General features: G+C 37.3%; 1 protein-coding gene across 3 annotated transcripts in view; it reads right to left on the bottom strand.

Moving 5' to 3' along the window:
• Window positions 1-20,492, bottom strand: part of LOC126965176 (atlastin) — a 45,759-nt gene that overhangs the window by 16,919 nt on the left and 8,348 nt on the right. For 2 of the 3 annotated variants that reach the window (XM_050808619.1, XM_050808618.1), the window contains 4 exons: window positions 4,353-4,561; window positions 1,916-2,062; window positions 1,067-1,222; window positions 296-445 (listed from right to left, as the gene is read on the bottom strand). In XM_050808619.1, the coding sequence (XP_050664576.1) occupies window positions 296-445; window positions 1,067-1,222; window positions 1,916-2,062; window positions 4,353-4,561 (662 nt within the window). Of the gene's footprint in view, window positions 1-295; window positions 446-1,066; window positions 1,223-1,915; window positions 2,063-4,352; window positions 4,562-13,254; window positions 13,306-20,492 lie in introns of all 3 variants that reach the window. The other variant, XM_050808617.1, reaches the window with a different exon arrangement.

Genomic DNA, 20,492 nt, shown 5'->3' with positions numbered 1-20,492 from the left:
ACACATAGAAATAATTCAAATATTTTTATTCAAAATAGGATTTAAAATCTCTTATTTAACATAAAAAATCACCACCCATTCAAAATAATGTGCTTTAAATTTCTTAACACATATGTTTTGTACATTTTCTGGGATCATGTTGTAAAAGCATATACATCGCCCTATAAAAGACTTACTAACTCGACTTAACCCGAGTAATAGGCATATCAAGTTTATGTTTGTTCTAGTAAATTGTGGCAGTTTCTAGCAAATTCCTCAATGTACTTATGAACAAATGGACCATTATCAAGAATACCTTGAGCCTGCGGCTGAGGATGAGCTGTCCGCCGCTGGCTCCGTAGGGCGCCTCGTAGGGGAAGCTCCAGTCGCGCACCACGAACTGCAGCCGCTGGAAGGGCGTGCGGCCGCCGTCCTCCAACGCCAGGCGCCCGTACTCCGTGAACAGCTGCAACACGCACCATCACTATCACACAGACACGCTCCAGATCACCCATCGCCAGGTCCTCACTCGCTCCCGTACCGGGTATGGTAGCACGCTGAGCTAGATAACGGACTTATTATAAATGGCGCCGCGTCTATTTATTTTTGTTTCGTGTAATTCAGCAACAACGAAGCGTTTTAACACTTGGCCTTCACTTTCAACTCAACAACATGCACTATGGCTGCGAGGTAACGATATAATTTAATGCAATGTATACATCCTTTAACATATTACATGGATAATAAATGCAAAATACATTTTAAATAAAAAATCATCATAATAAAAACATTAGCATCTACCGGGATCTGAACAAGAGATCCAAAGACTGCATGAGTATGTCCTTAACATAGTCGGCTGACTTCTGGACACAGTCGTTAATACCAGTGCAACTTAATACTTTTGGTACCGCACAGACGGGCAACCCTGCTGTGATTCCTCCGTTATTGCAAGACAGCACACGCTACGGTTATGCTCAGGATCCGGTTCGATTTTCTTCCCGCTTTCTGGCACAGCCTGGGCTGGCTGCAGTAATAATGATCAACCAAAAGGCTCAATCCGAAAATAGCCGAGCTAAACTCACAATACCTGTAAGTGCTGAAGATCGTCCTCCTGGATGTTCTGCGAGAGGTTGTAGATCTGCACGGAGGACAGCATCGTGGAAAGCGCAAACACCGTGGCGCAATCGCGCACCGTGGACTCGCTGTCGAACGCACCCTGCGTGTCCAGCAGAATTATGGCTACCTGTAAAGTCATTCATGTTTTAACAGGATTAACTTACGAACAGGTAATATTGAGCAGTACTTTGGTCACATAATGCCTAATGTTAAGTACGACCTGCTACAAATCATCACGCAAAGGAGAATCCAGGGAAAGCGTCTACCCGGAAGAAGGCGTACTTCGTGGCTTAAAAATCTCTGGGCATGGTTCAACCTTAGCAAAGGATCCCAAATGTTCCGAGCTGTTGTGTCAAAGACAAAAATAGCATTAATGATAGCCGACCTCCGGTAGGAGATGGCACCTCAAGAAGAAGATGTTAAGCAGCATCGTTTGCAAGGTGACTGCAGTATGCGTTTGTCTAGTACACCTACACTTATTAACCCATGAAGCTGCTGAATACCATTTTCCCTTCCATCTACATACACACTTCATTAGATGTTACACATAAAATAATGTTTGAAGGTCTGTATTATTGACCAGACGTACCCTGCCACGGAAACCTTTTACAAAAATCGCGTGAGGAAAATAGATACTTTAGACCTGAAATTAAATCGTGCCAGTTCTTTCCAATGGAAATAGGATGCTTAAAATATCAGTGTGGGAAGCTTCTCGGGTGACGTTATTACGTGAATAAAGGGGCCGCAGGATACGAAAGACAATAAGATCGTTGTGGAGGCCTGTTAGTGGAGATGTATATATCTAGGAGGGCCGGTATACCTTTTCCCCGTTGTCTAGCGTCGCTTTAAAGATCTCGGACCACATAAGGATGCCGGTGGTATCCCGCTCGGAGCCTCCCCTCCAGCTGAACCCTGCGAGGGGCTGATCGTCGGACCCCAGCCAATCACCTCCGCCCCCTGATCCATACTGTAAATTAAACACAGGTTTCTTGGATAATAATAATGTCATAAAAATATTTTAGACTATTAAGAAAAGTAGTAGTTGGCCTGCACAAATTTAAAGAAGGAATGTGTCTTGGGAAAGGTACGGCTAGGTTAGATAAGCGGCCCATCCTGCATGACCAGACGCTATGTATTGAAAATGTGGCAAGCCAAGTAGAGTGAAAGAAACCAGCCAAGTAGGTATATCAGCCATCAAGGCTTCGGCAAATGGAAGTTCGTAATCTCTGACTTGCCCTTTTGGAAAACTTGTGTATATGTATATTGTACAATATTAAGCTGTTTCTTCTGCATATCAATGATATGCTGCAAATCAGCAATATTCATTGCTATGCAGACGACAGCACAGGGTATGCTTCCTACACCGGCCGTGCCAACATTTCCCGGGATAGCGTCGACGAGAACCGGAACAAACTTGTGTCTGAAATCGAGATTATGCTTTGCAAAGTGTCGGAATGGGGCCGACAAAATTTAGTCCAATTCAACCCCAAGAAGACACAAGTTTGTGCGTTCACCACTAAAAAGTCTCCCTTTGTCGTATCCCCTCGATTAGAGATCACTCCTCTAACTGCCACAGCCTGTATTGGCATACTTGGCGTCGATATATCGAGCGACGTTCAGTTCCGTGGTCACTTGGAAGAGAAGGCCAAACTGGGCTCAAAAAAGCTTGGTGTACTCAGCAAGGCGAGACAGTACTTCACTAAAAGCCACCGCCTGCAACTTTATAAGGCGCTTTATAAAGTTGCAGGCGGTGGCTTTTAGTGAAGTACTGTTACATCACATTAATTCGGTCACTCATGGAGTACTGTTCTCACCTCTGGGCGGGTGCTCTGAAGTACCAGCTTCTTCCATTTGACCGCATACAACGAAGAGCGGCTCGAATCATCGACGATCAAGTCATCTCCGATTGGCTTGATTCTCTAGCATTGCGTAGAGATGTGGGTTCTCTCTGCATTTTCAACCGCATTTATCACGGGGAGTGCTCAGAGGAGCTGTTCGGGTTTATTCCAGCGGCCGAATTCCACCACCGGAAATACGTGCAAAGTACCATCCGCATCACGTAGACGTCTGGCATTCCACAACCGCGCGTTTTGTTCAAAATTTCTTGCCTCGCACAGCCACTTTGTGGAATCAACTATCGGCAGCGGTCTTCCCGAACAGATACGACTTAGGGACCTTCAAGAAAAAAGCATACTCCCACCTTCAAGGCCGGCAACGCATTTCTTGACACACCTGTTATTGCGGATGTCCATGGGCAGTTGCTTCACCTCTCCCCATCTCGTGAGCCTCTTGCCCGTTTGCCCCCTCTCAAAAAAAAAATCGTTTAAGTGCCAGTATCTTTCACAATATAAGACCATATAAGTTTTTAAGGGCAGATATATTATATTCAGAAATCTTATAGATAACATTTTATACTTAGGATGTTGCTCTGACTTACATCTCTATCTTTATTTTTTAAATTTGCTTTTCAATGTAAGGCCTTATCCAAATACAAAGGACAAAAAAGAGGAAAAAGCCTCTTTCACTCGCCTCCTCACACATACTCTTCTGTGTTTTGTTCCAATGCCTTATTTCGCCATCGAAGTAACTATAGAAGCTGTGTGACGGTAACTTAGTAATTTTTTGTTATGGAATAGGAGGGCAACCGACCGTACGGGTCGCCTGGTGTTAAGTGATCACAGCCGCCCACATTCTCTTGCAACACCAGAGGAATCACAAGAGCGTTGCCGGCCTTGAAGGAATGTGTACGTGTCGTCTCGGAAACACCGCACAAGGAAGCTGATTCCACAGCTTTATAGTACGTGGAAGAAAGCTCCTTGAAAACCGCAGTGTGGAGGATCGCCACACATCCAGATGGTGGGCATGACTAATGTAACAACATAGGATTTTATAGGCATTGCCAGTTTGTAGAAACCCTTGTCGACCTGGCACCTGGACATTTTACCTGACAATGTTGGTCTGTTTGTCCGGACTTTAATGCAATGGTGTGTAGGTATAGTTATTATATTATAGAGTTTTAATTAATTTGGAGAGCACAGACCCACCCACACTTTAGACTCTAAGAGTCCAGAAGAATCGGGACCGTTGATAGACGTTTTCATGTGCCTATGTATATTTTTAAAGAGATCACCGCCGCTCTTGGAACCCCAGAAGAGTCACTGACCGCTGCCGGCCTCCTACGGCACCTGCTTTTTTTGAAGTTCATGCCGTATCGATCTGGAAACGTCTAGGATTTCTTTTAAATACACTTTACTAACCTTATGATGCATGTACCGCAGGAAGAAGTCGAGCAAGAACGACTTGCCCTTCCGGAAGGCGCCGGCGACGGAGATGACGACGACGGCGCGGTCTCGTACGTCGTCCTGCAGCAGCAGCTCGGCCAGGGCGTCCTCGTCCAACACGAACGTGTGGCCGGGGCCCGTGTTCACCACCTGCACGCCGCGCGGGCCGCACTGCTTCTCTCTCACTGGCCATGTAAACACGTTATATTATCACACCTGTAGCACTACAACCACGTTCGGGCAATACACTGCTACAACATTAGGCAAGTACCTCCTTTAAGCATATAAAGAATGCTTGTGCCAGGAGGCTCCGTTCTTTCTTAGCCTTAAAATACCTGTTTTTACTATACTATTTCTACTGAAAAATTATATAATAGTTAATTTTAATTATTGCTACTCTTACACACAGATTACCTAACACAGAACTAGCTATTGCTTATGTGGGCAGACAACATGAAGCAATTTGGTATTTCGGGGGCGATAAATCGATCTAGCTAGGTTTCAATTAAAAAAAAATGTAGTTTTATTCGTGTTTTAATGAGAATCAGCTACAATAACATTAGAATACAAAGGTAAATTTCGCCGCTATATACAAGACTATAATAGCTCAGATGGAACATTGGGTGATCCGGAAAGCAGAAGACCCCGGTTCGTATTCAGATGCCTTATTAGTTTTTTTTGTTCAAGTTTTGTACATTCTTACAAATCCGAAGCTCGGTCAACAGACAGATTACCTAACCCAGAGCTCCATTGCCTATAAGACAACAGAAAGCAATTACTACTAAATTCATCGAATCAAATCAAACGTTCTTCAGACAATCGCCGTGATATATGTTGTACATACACAGCAAGACGAAGTTTTTTTTTATATAAGAGAGGCAAACGGGCAAGAGGCTCACGGGATTGAGAGAGGAGAGGCAACCACACAAGGACGTCTTCAACAACAGGTGTCAAGAAATGCGTTGCCGGCCTTTAAGTTATAGGGAGTATGCTTTTTTCTTGAAGGTCTCTATGTCGTATGGAACGTGTTGAAAGCCGAAGATACATCATTTCGTCATCATTAACGCTTAATTTTTTTTGATGGTAATATTTGATGACGATTGAGTATATGGGTCATTTGATGGTAATAAGTCACCGCTTCCGAAGCTCTCTCACAAAAGCAGAGGAACCATTAGAACTTTGATGAAATTTTCTTACTGAACTTAACTAGGCTTTAACAAATAAGCAAAACCATATTAATACAGAACAACGTTTGTAAAGACTGAAATAGCTGTATTGAATTGATGAGCTTTTGCTCTTTCAAACTCAAAATATCTAGTTCACTTCATCATCATCATCAGCCGGAAGAAGTCCACCGCTGGACAAAATCCGCCCCCCAAGATTTCCACGACGATCTGCCGCCTGGGCTCTGCGATGCGCTCATCCAACGTATTCCGGCGATCTTGACCAGATCTTCGGTCCATCTTGTGGGAGGCCTACCAACACTGCGTCTTCCGGTACGTGGTCCCCATCTGGCCATCGAACTATGTGCCCTGCCCACTGCCACTTCAGTTTCGCTATCATTTGGGCTATGACGGTAACTTTGGTGCTCTAGTTTACTTAATGTAATAATTACAGAAACAATGAATATTGTTGAATAATTTTAATAGCCGTAATAATTATGACAGTAGACTTACATTACTGTGTAATTTGATAGTAGGATAAATACGCGTATACCTACATATTACATATGAATAAGATGAAACAATTCTTTTTTATAGTTTTGTGCTTACGCTTCAAGCTGGCTTCAGCTGTAACCTCGGACCGCGAGTCAGTTTCCAATTTGGCAAGTCAAATCACTCAGTTTTTATGATTCGAATCAATAAAAGTATCTATTTACAGACACCAATATATATAACGCATTCTTGATCTACAACTCGCTGGCAATGTTTGCTCGGAAATTTCCGTTAAAAAATAAAATAACGGAAATACCTGAATAGGTATCAGAAATGTTAAAGCATTATGGTAGCTGTGTTTACAAATGATAATTTGAGATAAAATATATTATTTGAATCTTCAGTAACAGGTAAGGTTATGTTAAGGTTTTGTTGACAATCACCGGACAAACATTGCGTTGTAGTATTTTTTTTATAACAATAAGGGACGAGAAACGAAATGTCACTGCTTGTGGCGGCGACGTGGGACGGGTCGTTCCCTTCCCTAAAATATGGTCGAGGGAGGCGATGGCTGGCCCATGCGTCATGCTCGTGAACGGGCGCTACTTGCGGTGGCAGGATGATCTTGTAGCCGGAAACTCTGCTTTATGGTTTAAAATTGCTAATAAAATGGTCGCTAAATACCTTTATTTATTTACGGTGTGTGTGGATTGATGCATCTAGTGTACCATGGCCTACTATTATTGTTGATACAGTGGGCCGTGTTTGTACTCAATAGCTCTTGTTTTTGCTTAATTTCCTTTTTTTTTTTGAGTATTTCTAGTTTTAGTATTATTGCTGCATCACTTTACATATATTGTAACTGAAATGATTTGTGAGTGATTGTCACAATGAGTTTCTTGCGACTTCTTATTAAAGCTTAACCCTCAAAGGCGGTGGATATAAAAATAAAAGAAATTTCCATGACCTGCATGATTAAAGTGATTTTGGTTTGATTACCCTAAAGGATTGAGCTTTTGATTAAAAATATAATATTAATTACAAGTTTAAGCAGAATTGTCAAATTGTAAGTAGATGTATTTGGTGAGTATTGCATGATATGTAGATTAGGATTCTTTTATTGTTGTTTGCAGAGTTCTCGTAACAGGTTTCGTCATGCTCGTGAACGGGCGCTGCTTGTGGTGGCAGGATGATCCTGTTGCCGAGACTCGGTTTCAGATTCTTAAAAGTTATTATATATATATATCATTTATAGCCGCTTAAAGTCAAATATTTTTATTCAAAATAGGATGTGACATCACTTATTGAAAGTCAAAAACTACCATCCATTCCAAAAAGAATGCCTCAGACTTGAGAAGAACAGGCGCAACAAACTCAACGGGCTTTATTTTTCATCAAAAAATATGTTTATAAAGTTATATTTTAGAATTAAAGTTATTATTTAATAGCCGGGGGGCAGTCGCTCCATTCCCAATCTGTGGTATCATTTATGTTATAGTAACCTAAAGGTTGGTAATGTATGGTATGGTAAACCATACAAACGTTTATTAACAATTGTTTTGAATATCTTAATACTTTTGTTTTGAACATTTTCTGGGATCTTGTTGTAAAAGCATACACATCGCCCCACAAAAGACTTACGAACTCGACTTAGCCGAGTAGTAGGCATAACAAGTTTGTTTGTTCCACGTGTTACCATTATGATTGTCCCTGACTGATGTATTCTGATATCGAGGTGTGACATCCATTGTTTCTCAGTCATCGTTATCAAGCACTCGCCTCCACGTCACACGAAAACCACCCTTATTACAACCAGGATAAAGCTGCACAAAGCACGAAGACCCCACACAACCTGTCTCGAATATCTCTCACGGTACGAGCGCACCGCTCGCTCTCGCGATCGCGTTATAATATCACTTTTTGCCGTCCGCATTGATGGTAATATAATAACTGATGGTTTGAATAATTTCATACAGGTTGATTTCAGGTCGTAAACAACATGCGGTCAAGCGGAGATCGGCCCACTACTCTACACATTTATATACGTACATCTTCTCCTATGATAAGCCTGGTGATACAGATTTTTATAGCTACATTGATTCATGCATTTATTCATTACTAATTATAACAGTGCTTTTTGATTATTTACTTTATTGGGGACAAGAAAAGAAACTAAAGATTAAATACATATTCAAATTATAACGAACTAAGATAATTACTAGAGACCGGATTATATGCTACAAAAAATGCCCAAAATATGCATGCAAATATCCAAGTAAAATAACTAAAATATGCACGAAAATCCATAAAAAGGGCCAAAATATGCATAAAATTAAACAGGAAAAAATAAAAAATCATATTTTTATTTTATTTTATAAAGGCTTGTACTGACAATCGTATTATTGAAAGAAACTATTACAAGATATACCTACTTAGGCAACAATGAAATTTACGATTTACCTTTAAAAATATGTACTCCGAAGTACTGTTCTAAATGTTCTGTAGACAAATTGTGTCTACGATCGCTTAATAAATTTTTGTAAGCGGAAAAGAAGCGTTCTACGTCTACTGGGCAGAATTTTTTGAGAAGCGTCGAACGATGGGCGAGATCGAGCGTAAATATGCATAGTATTTTTTTTTTAATATGAAACTACCGCTGAAAAGGTAGTAAATATGCAAAAGCATATGGCAATATACATTTGCATATAATCCGGTCTCTAATAATTACAATTGTTCTCTTGGAACGTCTCACTGAGAACATAAGTAGATGTTGAAGATAAAAGCGACAACGTAGTTTACAATAAAAGTTAACTGCAGTAAAGGACACATGCTAAAAGTGAAAGGCATAAAAATTTATTTTCTAAAAATTGATTCTGGTACAATTATTTTTGATGTCAAATGTAATATACTAGATACTACTACAGCTTCGGAAACAAATGGCGCTCTGAGAGAGAACAAGCGGCGCACGAAACTCTCGCAGCATTCTTTTTTGCGCTATTTTTAATAAGTAAGCTATATTATTGAAAAACCTGAATATACAAAGCAAAAATAATAAGATTTAAGTTTATATTATTTAAGATTAGAACGGAATTTTTTTACGACAGCACGATTATCGTAATCGTTGGAAAAAAGAACACATTTTACCATTTTGGAAGTGTCTCCCGCGCAATCTATTCAGTTTAGAAAAAAATTATATTAGAAACCTTGATATCATTTATGATCAACACAGATTTGATGAAAAAAAAAATTATAATTTTCACTTCTAAGTATGGGGGGGGAACCCCTAAAATTTATTGTTTTTCTAATATTTTTGTGTACAAATCTTAAAATATATGATAGCGAAAATACAAATCTAAAATCAAGTTTCAACAGTAGGTATACTTCTCAAAGTTTCTGAAAAAAGTGGCTTTGACATACGGACGGACAGACAGACAGACATGACGAATCCATAAGCGTTCCGTTTTTTGCCATTTGGCTACGGAACGATAATAATGAATAAGGTGTTGTATTCCGATGAAATGTTGAATAAATCCGATTCATTGGTCAGATTGCCACGTAAACAAATTTTTCGATTTTGTTTTGGTGTTATTATTCCTATAAATATTATAATTAGTATTATTTCTATAATAGATTTCGTCGAATGAAACTTGGGAACTTGTACTATTATATATTCTTTGGTAAGAGTCAGAACGGGCTTCAATAAAACACCTCCTCTAGATACAATACCTGCCTATTACATGTTTGTATATGTATAATATATATGTGTATACAGATTAATCGGAACGCCGCTAGTGGAAAAACATTCGCTAGGGGCAAAGGTTATGACGGCGACCTTGTGAGGAGCAACACTAAGTAAACGTCGGTTGTTGGACGGACTAGGTGCATCAAAAATAAACAAGTCTCTTCGTCAATTATAACCATGTACTTCTTATATTATAAGGACACATAATAGAATATATGTACATACATAAACAAAAGTATTACGTTATTTAAAAGAATCGTTAAAAAACTTTTGTGTGGTAAAGATTACTATAACATAAATGACTTTCTTAATGATACCACTGATTGGGAATGGAGCGACCGCCCTCAGGCTTAAAAATAATAATTTTATTTCTACAATATTACATTGTAAACATATTTTTGGTGAAAAAAAAGGCCCGCTGAGTTTGTTGCGCCCGTTCTTCTCAGACCTGAGGCATTCTTTTTGGAATGGATGGTAGCTTTTTTTGACTTTCAATAAGTGATGTCACATCCTATCTATACTAATATTATAAAGCTGCAGTGTTTGTTTGTTTTTTTGTTTGTTTGAACGCGCTAATCTCTGGTACTATTGGTCCGATTTGAATGATTCTTTCAGTGTTGGGGTCCATTTATCGAGGAAGGCTATAGGCTATGTTTTTTTTTATTTTCAAAATTAGGGATCTGTAATAAAATTGCTATTTTGTAACACAAGGTGTAAAATCGAAAACCTATTTTTGCGTGCGCTGCAAAAACTATTGACAATAGAACAAAATGATGTACAGGCTATAATATAGGCAATATTTTATTACTTATAAAACTATCGCGTGAATTATATATATATATGGCAAAACAACGTTTGCCGGGTCAGCTAGTTTTGAATAAAAATATTTGAATTTGAATTTATACACAATAGCAGCTGACAAAGGCAAGTTTTTCTAAAGATAAACACTAAACTATGACAAGTTACAAACAAAACATATAAAATACATAATAATAATAATAATAATATGGTTTAAGTATTACGAATGCATAAAGATAATATCGCTATCGTATCCATTATTATTTTTTGTAAGTCACATTAAAATAGGTGTAGTAAGTAAATAAAAAACCTAGTCACGATTTGTGTCATTTGTGAAGAATAATAATAATTTATTCATTGATTACAACCGCAAATAAAAAATACTTCGATATTGGTTAAAGAACTAAGTTATTAGTCAAGTTACGGCAAAGGCCAACATTCAAATTAATCTAAAACTTCGGGATTAGATGTAACAAGTTTGACATTAAATATCACATTTAGATCTGAAAAATCTCAGGTCTTGAAAGTAGTACATATTTTAAAATATGCACACTTGCAGTGTGTACACTTTGCACAGGATTATGGGTACCACAACGGCGCCAATTACGGCCGTGAAGCAGTAATATGTAAGCATTACTGTGTTTCGGTCCGTAGGGCGCCAAAGCTAATGAAATTTATAGGCAAATGAGGCTTCATATCTTATGTCTCAAGGTGTCGAGCGCAGTTATAGTGCCGCTCAGAATTATTGGGTATTTCAAGAATCCTGAGCGGCACTGCATTGTAATAGGCAGGGCGTAACAATTACCATCAGCTGAACGCCCTGCTCGTATCGACCCTTATTTCCAAAAAAAAACCCGCAAGACCAACCAAATTTTCAAATTCTTAGTTAAAGAGTGGCTCGATCAAAAAGCTTGATGTCCCGACACGCGGGTAAAAGTGATCTAAAAGTGGTCGAAAAATTGCACCGTGGTCATCCATTCTACGTCAGTCATGGTGTGTCTTATCGAGGAGTGACAAAGATTCATTTTTGCGAAAAAGGAGTGAAGACTACGGTTAGAGTATCAAGAGACGGTCTTAGATGGTGTTGAGAAACCTCTTAGCAATACGCTTATTAAAAATGTACCTTTTACATAAGACTGCATGGCTCACTTTGGATGGCAAAACCAAATTATTATATAAATAATGATTAGCATTATTATCTAATGAATTATCTACTGCCTCTTAATACGTGATATATCAGTACTTACAGCGGGCCTACCTTACACGTTCAAATGACGACGGAACATGAATGTTATTACGAACGTCAGATATAATAAGCCGCGACTGGGCTAGGCCCTAAATATCTACACAGAGTACCAAAATAGCTACATCCTCTATCGTATCACAACTAAATGCCAATTAAGCTTTGCTAAGCACGTTTATATCGTCACTATACTTTTGACTTCCATTTGTGTCATTTCTTCAACGAATTCAATAAATCTTATTTTATATCTGTTAAAAAACCGACTTCTCAAACTGAAAAGTATAAAACAACTTAAGGCCGTTCCCAATATACTATCTACAGATAGAGATAAATTACTACCTTCTACTGTCAGTAATTAGCTGTCAATAATCTAAAGCTGTCCCAATATAGCCGATAAGTCATTCATATCGCCTTATATTGGGACACGTGTATAGCAATTTCCATACAAATTTCTATCGCTGGTAAGCTATACGTCGTCCCATTGACAGACAGCGTGTACGGATAAGGTGAGTTACCGTCGATAAGTTTATTGGGACAGAAAAGTTAACGATAGTTACGATTTCTATCTCAAGTAAGAGATAGACTGAATATTGGGAACGGCCGTTAATGCAGATTTAATTTCATACACCTCATATGTAAACCTTTAATATTAAAAAAGTACTACCTATTGATAGGGTTTAAGTCGGTGCCAAGCCAAATGTAATAGCAGCTACCTACACTCGCCACGCGTGACTTTGAGCGTTCATAAAACGAAAACTACTGGGCCAAACTATGTCAAATTTTTATGGGACCAAATGGCAAACATTCTGCATCAAACTTATGATGAATCAAGTGAATCGGATAATAAATATCAGCATAATCGGTGTACATACTACACCTGATCTTTACATTACTGCACGCCAATAGAATCACACAATAGTATTGCCATGTGTCGCCTCGCCAACATACAATCAACAAGGGCCAACGATAAAGGAAGATTTCTATTTTCTTTTACAGAAGATGAGGACAATCGCACCTGGTGGAGAGTAATCACCGCTGCCTACGTTCTCTTGCATCAGCGAATAGTAGAATGTTCTTAAAAATCCATTTTGCCTGGCCACATCTTTTACAAGAGCATACATGGCCACATGTTTTATTCCCAAGTTATATATGTACGTTTTAGTAAAGTACGCATTAGTTTGCAAGGTGCTCCAGTAGGTAGATATAGCACACCGTAATTAAAGTAATATATTATATAAACAATATAACATCATAGAAACCAAATTACAGGCGGAAGCAATTTTTATATTCCATTGAATAGACAGTCACAACATTAACTATATTAGGTCCAAGTTGTGATTATGAACTTTTGGGACTTGCTCATATCGACGCCAGATTCCGGGCAGCATAAAAGTTAGTGTTAGAACGAGAAAACGCACAACATTAAGGTATCTCACTTACACTTGCGTTTGGAGGATATCTGCAAGTCGAGCCTGCCAATCACCTGGCAGCCTGAAACGCACGACTCCTTTCAAACTGGTGACCTCAATGTCGACAGACAATGGCCTTCGCTGTTCCGTGTTCTAGGAATCTAGGGTATAAGATATACGATCGTCTCTATAAGGTACCGCGCGCACCAATACATGATACAAATTCAACTTTTTTATGGAATAGAAAACCAAACGAATCTTCCCAAGAAATCGCCAAGTTCATATAAAAGTTTATATTTTAACAAAAAATAACTATATATCTACACAATATGAGACGAACATTCACTTTTTCTTTACATATCTATTTTTTATAGATATGTAAAATATAAATAAACATGCTAATCATTCAATCTAGATAAAAATGTATTAATTGTACACCTACTTTACTGAATTGAATTAAAACTATACAGATCTTGTGCGAGAGAGGTAACCTAGCTCTGTTCGATCCCTCAAGGCCATTGGCTTAGTCCCCAGCCTTAGGAATGTTATACCTCCTATCAACTCGTCAATGTTGAATAAACGGATGCACGCGAACTGTAAGTATAGCAAAAATAAGCTTTTCTTATATGATTATGAAAAAACATTTTTAAAACATGCTCAAAGCACAGCCATACTTTAAACCATCCGGACCCACACGGAATTTTATTGAGTTTTAGATTTAGAGTTGAGTACTAGATTTAATACTTAGAAGATAATATGTGCTGTACTGAATAACTTACTCATGACTTTAAATAGTGATATAGAGATGAAATAAGTTTCTTGCAATTTCTTCTCAATTAAAGCTCTACCTTTTCCGAAGTGATAAATGGTAAAATTTGTAACTTTTGACTTTCTAATGTGTTATTTCTTCACCGAATTGAATCAATCTGATTTTGTATCTGTTAAAAACTACTTTTAAGATTTAATTTCATACACCTCTTATCTAAAACTGACACCTTTAATATTAATAAAATACTACCTATTGATAAGGTTTAAGGCAGCAAGCAGGTACCTACACTCGCCACACGTGACTTTGAGCGTTCATAAAATGAAAACTACTGGGCTAAACTATGTCAAATTTTTATGGGACCAAATGGCAAACATTCAGCATCAAACTAAAGATGAATCAAATAGTTCGGATCATAAATATCAGCGTAATCGGTGTACATACATAAAAAAATACCGATCGAATTGAGAACCTCCTCCTTTTTGAAGTCGGTTAATGAAACTGCATTGTATATACTTGCAACAAGGTATTAAATATATTATAGGACGGCGGATGATGGTGGGTGAAAGATGACCAAACACAAAACCAGTTTCATCCATGTACGCCATTCAATAGCACTTTTAACTTTCACTCGTGACACACTGCGTATATGTGTGTATCAGTATTTCCACCTCAACTTAGGTATTCATAAATTATAAATTAGATAAACTATTATTATTAAATCAGTTACTAACGAAGGATTAATGCATCAGTATTAAAAATAAGTTTTTATTTTCATCAACAGTCACAAGCGGGATTGTGCCTACAACAGGTTGCTGAACGTGTGTCCTAGATTGGCTTCAAATTTAACAATAATCACAGATTCTGCTAATCTTTGCGAAAAATTAGGACTTCGGTCACGTACCTAGATGGAAATGAATGCTCGCTTGAGCTGATCAGTCGGTATTCTAATCCTACAAGTACATTTGTATTCGTATCTGCTACATAGTACAATGAACAAGTTACCTATGTATTATCTATATAAATGTAAATAACTGTAAGCTATTAACTGCATACAATGATAAAAAAATAAAGTTTTGAAGAGCTTTCTGAATGGGCGGAAATATAATAATGAGAGTTCTGCCTTCACCTTCACTTCACGGAATAAATCAAATATATAAAAGAGAATGTATATTTGTATTTTCCCTAATAACTCCTAAACTATTCCACCGTAAAACCCGTTCTTTTGTAAAAGATTCGTTGAAGCTCAAGGAAGGTTTACATATATATAATTTATATAGCAAAACAACGTTTGCCAGGTCAGCTAGCAACATAAATATTAGACAAATGGGCCGAAGATCAAAACCCTTAATATAGACATTTGTTCAAATAACACCTTAGACATACAGTTTTCGATTCCAGACTTTCGTTATTATTTTAATAAACTAAGTAAAATAATTAAGGAGTTAAGGAATTTTGTAGCTGATTTATTCACTTTGTGCGACCCTATAGGATTGCAATAAGAATGTAATTTAATTAAGACTTTAGTTTACAAATTATTGTAATCTATTTGGATTGCCTAAATAAATAAATCACTAAGTGAGTTCCACATTATTAAGAACACCTCACTAACATTCTTCCGATATGACATACCGTGACATGGTGGTACTGATGGTCTGCAGCAACCCTGAAACAGCTTTGTAGAGTTCATTGGGCGCACGGGTTGTACGAGCAAGTACGGAGTTCACGGGATTTGACAAGATAACTAATTCCAGACGAGGTTCAACTACGGGAATACTATTGGATGTAGCTCAATCGTTTGGTGCTTACCTGATACGTGGTATTATGCGAACAATACTCTGTGACTTAAAACAATTGAGTATCTTAAAAAAAAGCATTTTGTATTAAGGCGCGGACTGACTAGTATTTTAAACGTTACAACCAACTACAATATTTGTGTTGATCACGTGGCTGAGCTGCAAATGGGCATTTATTTTACTGATTTTCATTTGTTTGTTCATAATTTACATATAAAATTGAAAAATTGTTCGGTTAAAGTTTTAGAAAAGTACTAATTCTATTCAATTCTGTAAAAAAATTCGGAGATTTTTGACTCCCAGAGTTTATTCTTGGGAAAATTTTCTGTAAGTCCTTCTTTGTGCACTGTATTTTTTACGTCGGAATATTTTCATTGTGTTATGTTGTAATCGACTCTCTAAGTAAGCAATTTTTGTGGATATTGAAGTATGATCGCGTCTTAAAGTAATAATGTTCACTATTTCCGGTCCTGTAAGCACCTCAATTGGATGGCCACCAAATATGATACACACTCATGTTTCTCGTGTATTATTTGCAAAATATCCCAAAAAATAAAAAACTCTGTCCAAAGTAACTATTTCACGCGGACAAAGTCGAGGTTAAAAGCTAGAATCATATATTGGTATCTAATTCAACTCCCCAGTCAGAGCTTCAATACGGAATCGAATCCCGTATCGTCCAAAAACTGTCACAAATTACGAAATCACAAAATGTTCATTCACCAAACAAATTCAGCATAAATACATATCCATTCTTTAAATAATTCGGAATGCCCACGTGTAGGTATAATTCGACACAGTGGCCTAAATATAACGGTCATCGGCCCGCAAACCTGACACAACAACGAACAACGCATTAGCAACGCATACCTTTACTTAAACCAGATAATAATACCTATTAGGTTCTCGTATGATAAGGAAGCGTTTTGTCTCTTACAAAACACTGTTTTCGGATCGGCAACTCTGTTGTTAGAGTTCCGTAGCCAAATGGCTTCGTCATGTCTGTTTGTCTGTCCGTATGTCACAGCCACTTTTATCCGAAACTATTAGAACTATATTGTTGAAACTTGGTAAGTAGATGTATTCTGTAAACCGCATTAAGATTTTCAGACAAAAATAGAAATAAGACTATAAATTTTGGTGGTTCCCAATGCTGAAACTCAAAAAGTCCGAATTAATCCGGACATGTCCGGACTTTTACACTCTAGTGCTTAGTATACAGTCCATAATAATATAGTATTTTGTCAGGCTCTTTATCTTATCCGGACTTTATTTTTAACTAGATGAAATATAGTTATTTAACTACATGTTAACTAATATCAAATAACTCTTTAATCTTTATGAGAAGCGAAATCTAAAATCTAAAAATCCGGACTTATATCGAAAAGTCAGGCATTTTCTCAGGTATTTTCAATTTACTAACGGCCGTTCCCAATATTCAGTCTATCTCTTACTTGAGATAAAAATCGTAACTATCGTTGACTTTTTTGTCCCAATAAACCTATCGACGGTAACTCACCTTATCCGTACACTCTGTTAATGGGACGACGTAAAGCTTACCAGCGATAGAAGTTTGTATGGAAATTTCAATTCAGGCGTCCCAATATAATGCGATAAGAATGACTTATCGGTTATATTGGGTACACTAGAAGGTAGTAATTTATCTCTATCTGTAGATAGTATATTGGGAACGGCCGTAAATGGTTACCGTACGCCTGACGTTTCTATTAGCTCTGAATAGTGCGGCAATACTCCGTCTTGTTCTGTTTTAATTGTTTATTAGTGTAATACGCAATAGTTGATTGTTATGTCATTAGCTGTGTCTGATTCGTGAGTGCACGTTCCTTTGTTCTGAGGTTATATCATCAAACAACACGACACATTCACGCATTTCGCGTTACAAAATAATATTCTGAGACCTGTATGAACCTTATTGGTATGATATACATTATTGGTATGAATTGTTATCATAATCAGGAATGACCAGTGAATTGAAGTTTTAAAGGTTCATATGCATTCGCTGTAATTTATATTTGTACAGTTTATTTTTATTCGTTTCCATGAATTATTTTATATTTAAAACAGGTAAACATTGAATACTGTTAGATAATTTGTTATATTTACTACAATGATTATAAAATACTTTTCACACCGTGGAATGAGCGACCTTTACAAAAGCGCGTACACGTGGGAGGGAAACTCTCAAAAGACCGGCAACGCTCCTGTGATTCATCTTGTGTTGCAGGAGAATATGTGCGGCGATCGTCTTTTAACATCAGGTAACCCGTACGCTCATATTGTGTACAGCTCTTCAATTAAAAACGATACATAAAATTAAAATTCGTTCGTTCTTCAAATTTTATCTTGTGACGCCATGCCGTATTGTAAATAATCTGGTGATTATTAAAATAAATACAAGCTCGCAATAATCTATTTAAAATACGCTCCAACAAGCTTGCACAGGTGAAGCGAATACGATCAACTATGAGATATTGTAATGCTCACTCACTGATGATAAATATTATTAATGAACTCAAGTTAGTATTCAATACCAGAAATCAATTAATGGCAACAGGGGCAGTTTATTAAATGTTAAATGCATACAATAAAACACTTTTGTGTTTGTTTAAAATAACCGAATATACTAATTCAAATTGTAATATAAATAATTTTTAACTCAATAAAAACGTGTACAATGTGTGCCCGCTAGCAAGCAAGTGAATGGCGAAGTCTTTTGGTCTCGGGTAAGCTATTACTCTTATATATATTTAGAATATTGTTGTAATTCACTTTTTTTCAGGCTGTACTAATATAACATTTTATGAAATGTCCCGAAACAGGAATAAAAATAAACGTGGGACGAAACAGGAATCTGGGACGAAAACTCGAGGTGAAACAGGAACAAATCGGTCATAAATCTAAATAAATATGGTATCATCATAAATATGGCAAACATTAACTTTATAATATTTATGTAACATCATCATCAAAAATGTTTATACAAATAAAAACTTGTCTTTATTTACTTTAATACTGATCAGCCAGCGAAACGTGCAGTCATTGATAGATTGACAGATGACGGATATAATCTTGTAAAAATCGGAGTTGGCCGAAATCCACTACGTTTTAAGCAACTGTTTGCTTTCAAACTTAGCCGGATTATACTTCGTCGCCAATCACCATATTGTAATTACTATTTCAAACTTATGTCAAATCTCACTGTACGTTTCATACTAAACTAAATTTCAATATTTACTTAGGCAGTCCCGCCTCTTATTACGTAGTATTTACATCCTCTTTGATACTGGTGGGTGACTTCCTAGCACAGGCTACCAACTAGATCTGCCTTGTTCTTCATTATTGTTTATTTATTTTTTTAATGGAATAAGGAGGACAAACGAGCGTACGGGTCACCTGGTGTTAAATTGATCACCGCCGCCCACATTCTATTGCAACACAAGACGAATCACAGAAGCGTTGCCGGCCTTTATCGAAGATGTATGCGCTTTTTTTCAAGGTACCCCCGGAAACACCACAAAGGGAAGCTCATTCCACAGCTTTATTAGTACGTGGAAGAAAACTCCTTGAAAACCGCACTGTGGAGGACCGCCACACATCTAGATGGTGGGTATAATATCATAATTTGTGGCGTGTCGTGAAAAGTTTATGTATGAAAAATACGAGGGCTACGATGTGTTCTTTGAGACTCATATAATATTTTAAACTCAAGCGTTGTACGTTGTGCTACTTGCAATCAATAGGTAACGATATAATTGATACAGTAAATACATTTGATATTTGGCAACAGATGCTGGTTATATGTAAAATATTTTTGGCTCGCGCGCCGATCGCGGCCCGACGCACGTATTGAGAAACATGATTTAGAAAACATACATACTAGTGGCGTTTGATTCATTATCTATTTAGAAAACATAATATAACTAGCCTGGCCATAAATATTTTTACAAACAGTTAAAAACTTCATTTTTTTTTATAATGACGACCCATATAGCCCAGTGGTTAGTGGCCCTGCGTACTGAGAGTAGTAGAACCCTAGACGTCTAGCGTCTAGGGTTCTAATCCCGGTAGGTGCAAATATTTATATGATGAATAGGAGAGTTTGTTTCCGAGTCATGGATGTTTATCTGTATTTATGTGTGTTTAAGTAAGTATATTGTATTGGATATATCGTTGTCTTGCACCCATAGTACAGGCTATGCCTAGTTTGGTTAGATAGTAGCCGATTCTCAGACCTACTGAATATGCATATAAAATTTGGTAAAAATCAGTAAAGCCGTTTCGGAGGAATAAGGTAACTAACATTGTGACACGAATTTTATATATAAGATATTATGCTGTCACGACATTTTTTGTAAATAATGATGTGCTCTGCAAAGTAGTAGTACATTATTTTATTCTATCATATTGATGAATTAAAAACTATTGAGTTTTCGCTGCGCACGCGATGTAAAGAATATTTTATAAATTTTTACATCTTAGGTTACATTATTGAGATTTTAGTATCTATATAGATCCTTATTTCTTATGAAAATATAATATAGCCGGGCATAGTGTAGCTTCCCAACATTGAAAGAATTTTTCGAATCGGTTCAGTAGTTTCGGAGTGTATTTAATGCAAACAAACAAACATTTAAATCTTTCTTTAAAATATTAGTACCTATAGAAGGACTTTTGACGACCCATATA

The sequence above is a fragment of the Leptidea sinapis genome, chromosome 6, assembly GCF_905404315.1.
Source record: "Leptidea sinapis chromosome 6, ilLepSina1.1, whole genome shotgun sequence".
NCBI classification, from domain to species: domain Eukaryota; kingdom Metazoa; phylum Arthropoda; class Insecta; order Lepidoptera; family Pieridae; genus Leptidea; species Leptidea sinapis.
The sequence above is the reverse complement of the archived record's forward strand: the minus strand, read 5'-3'. Positions and strand labels throughout refer to the sequence as shown.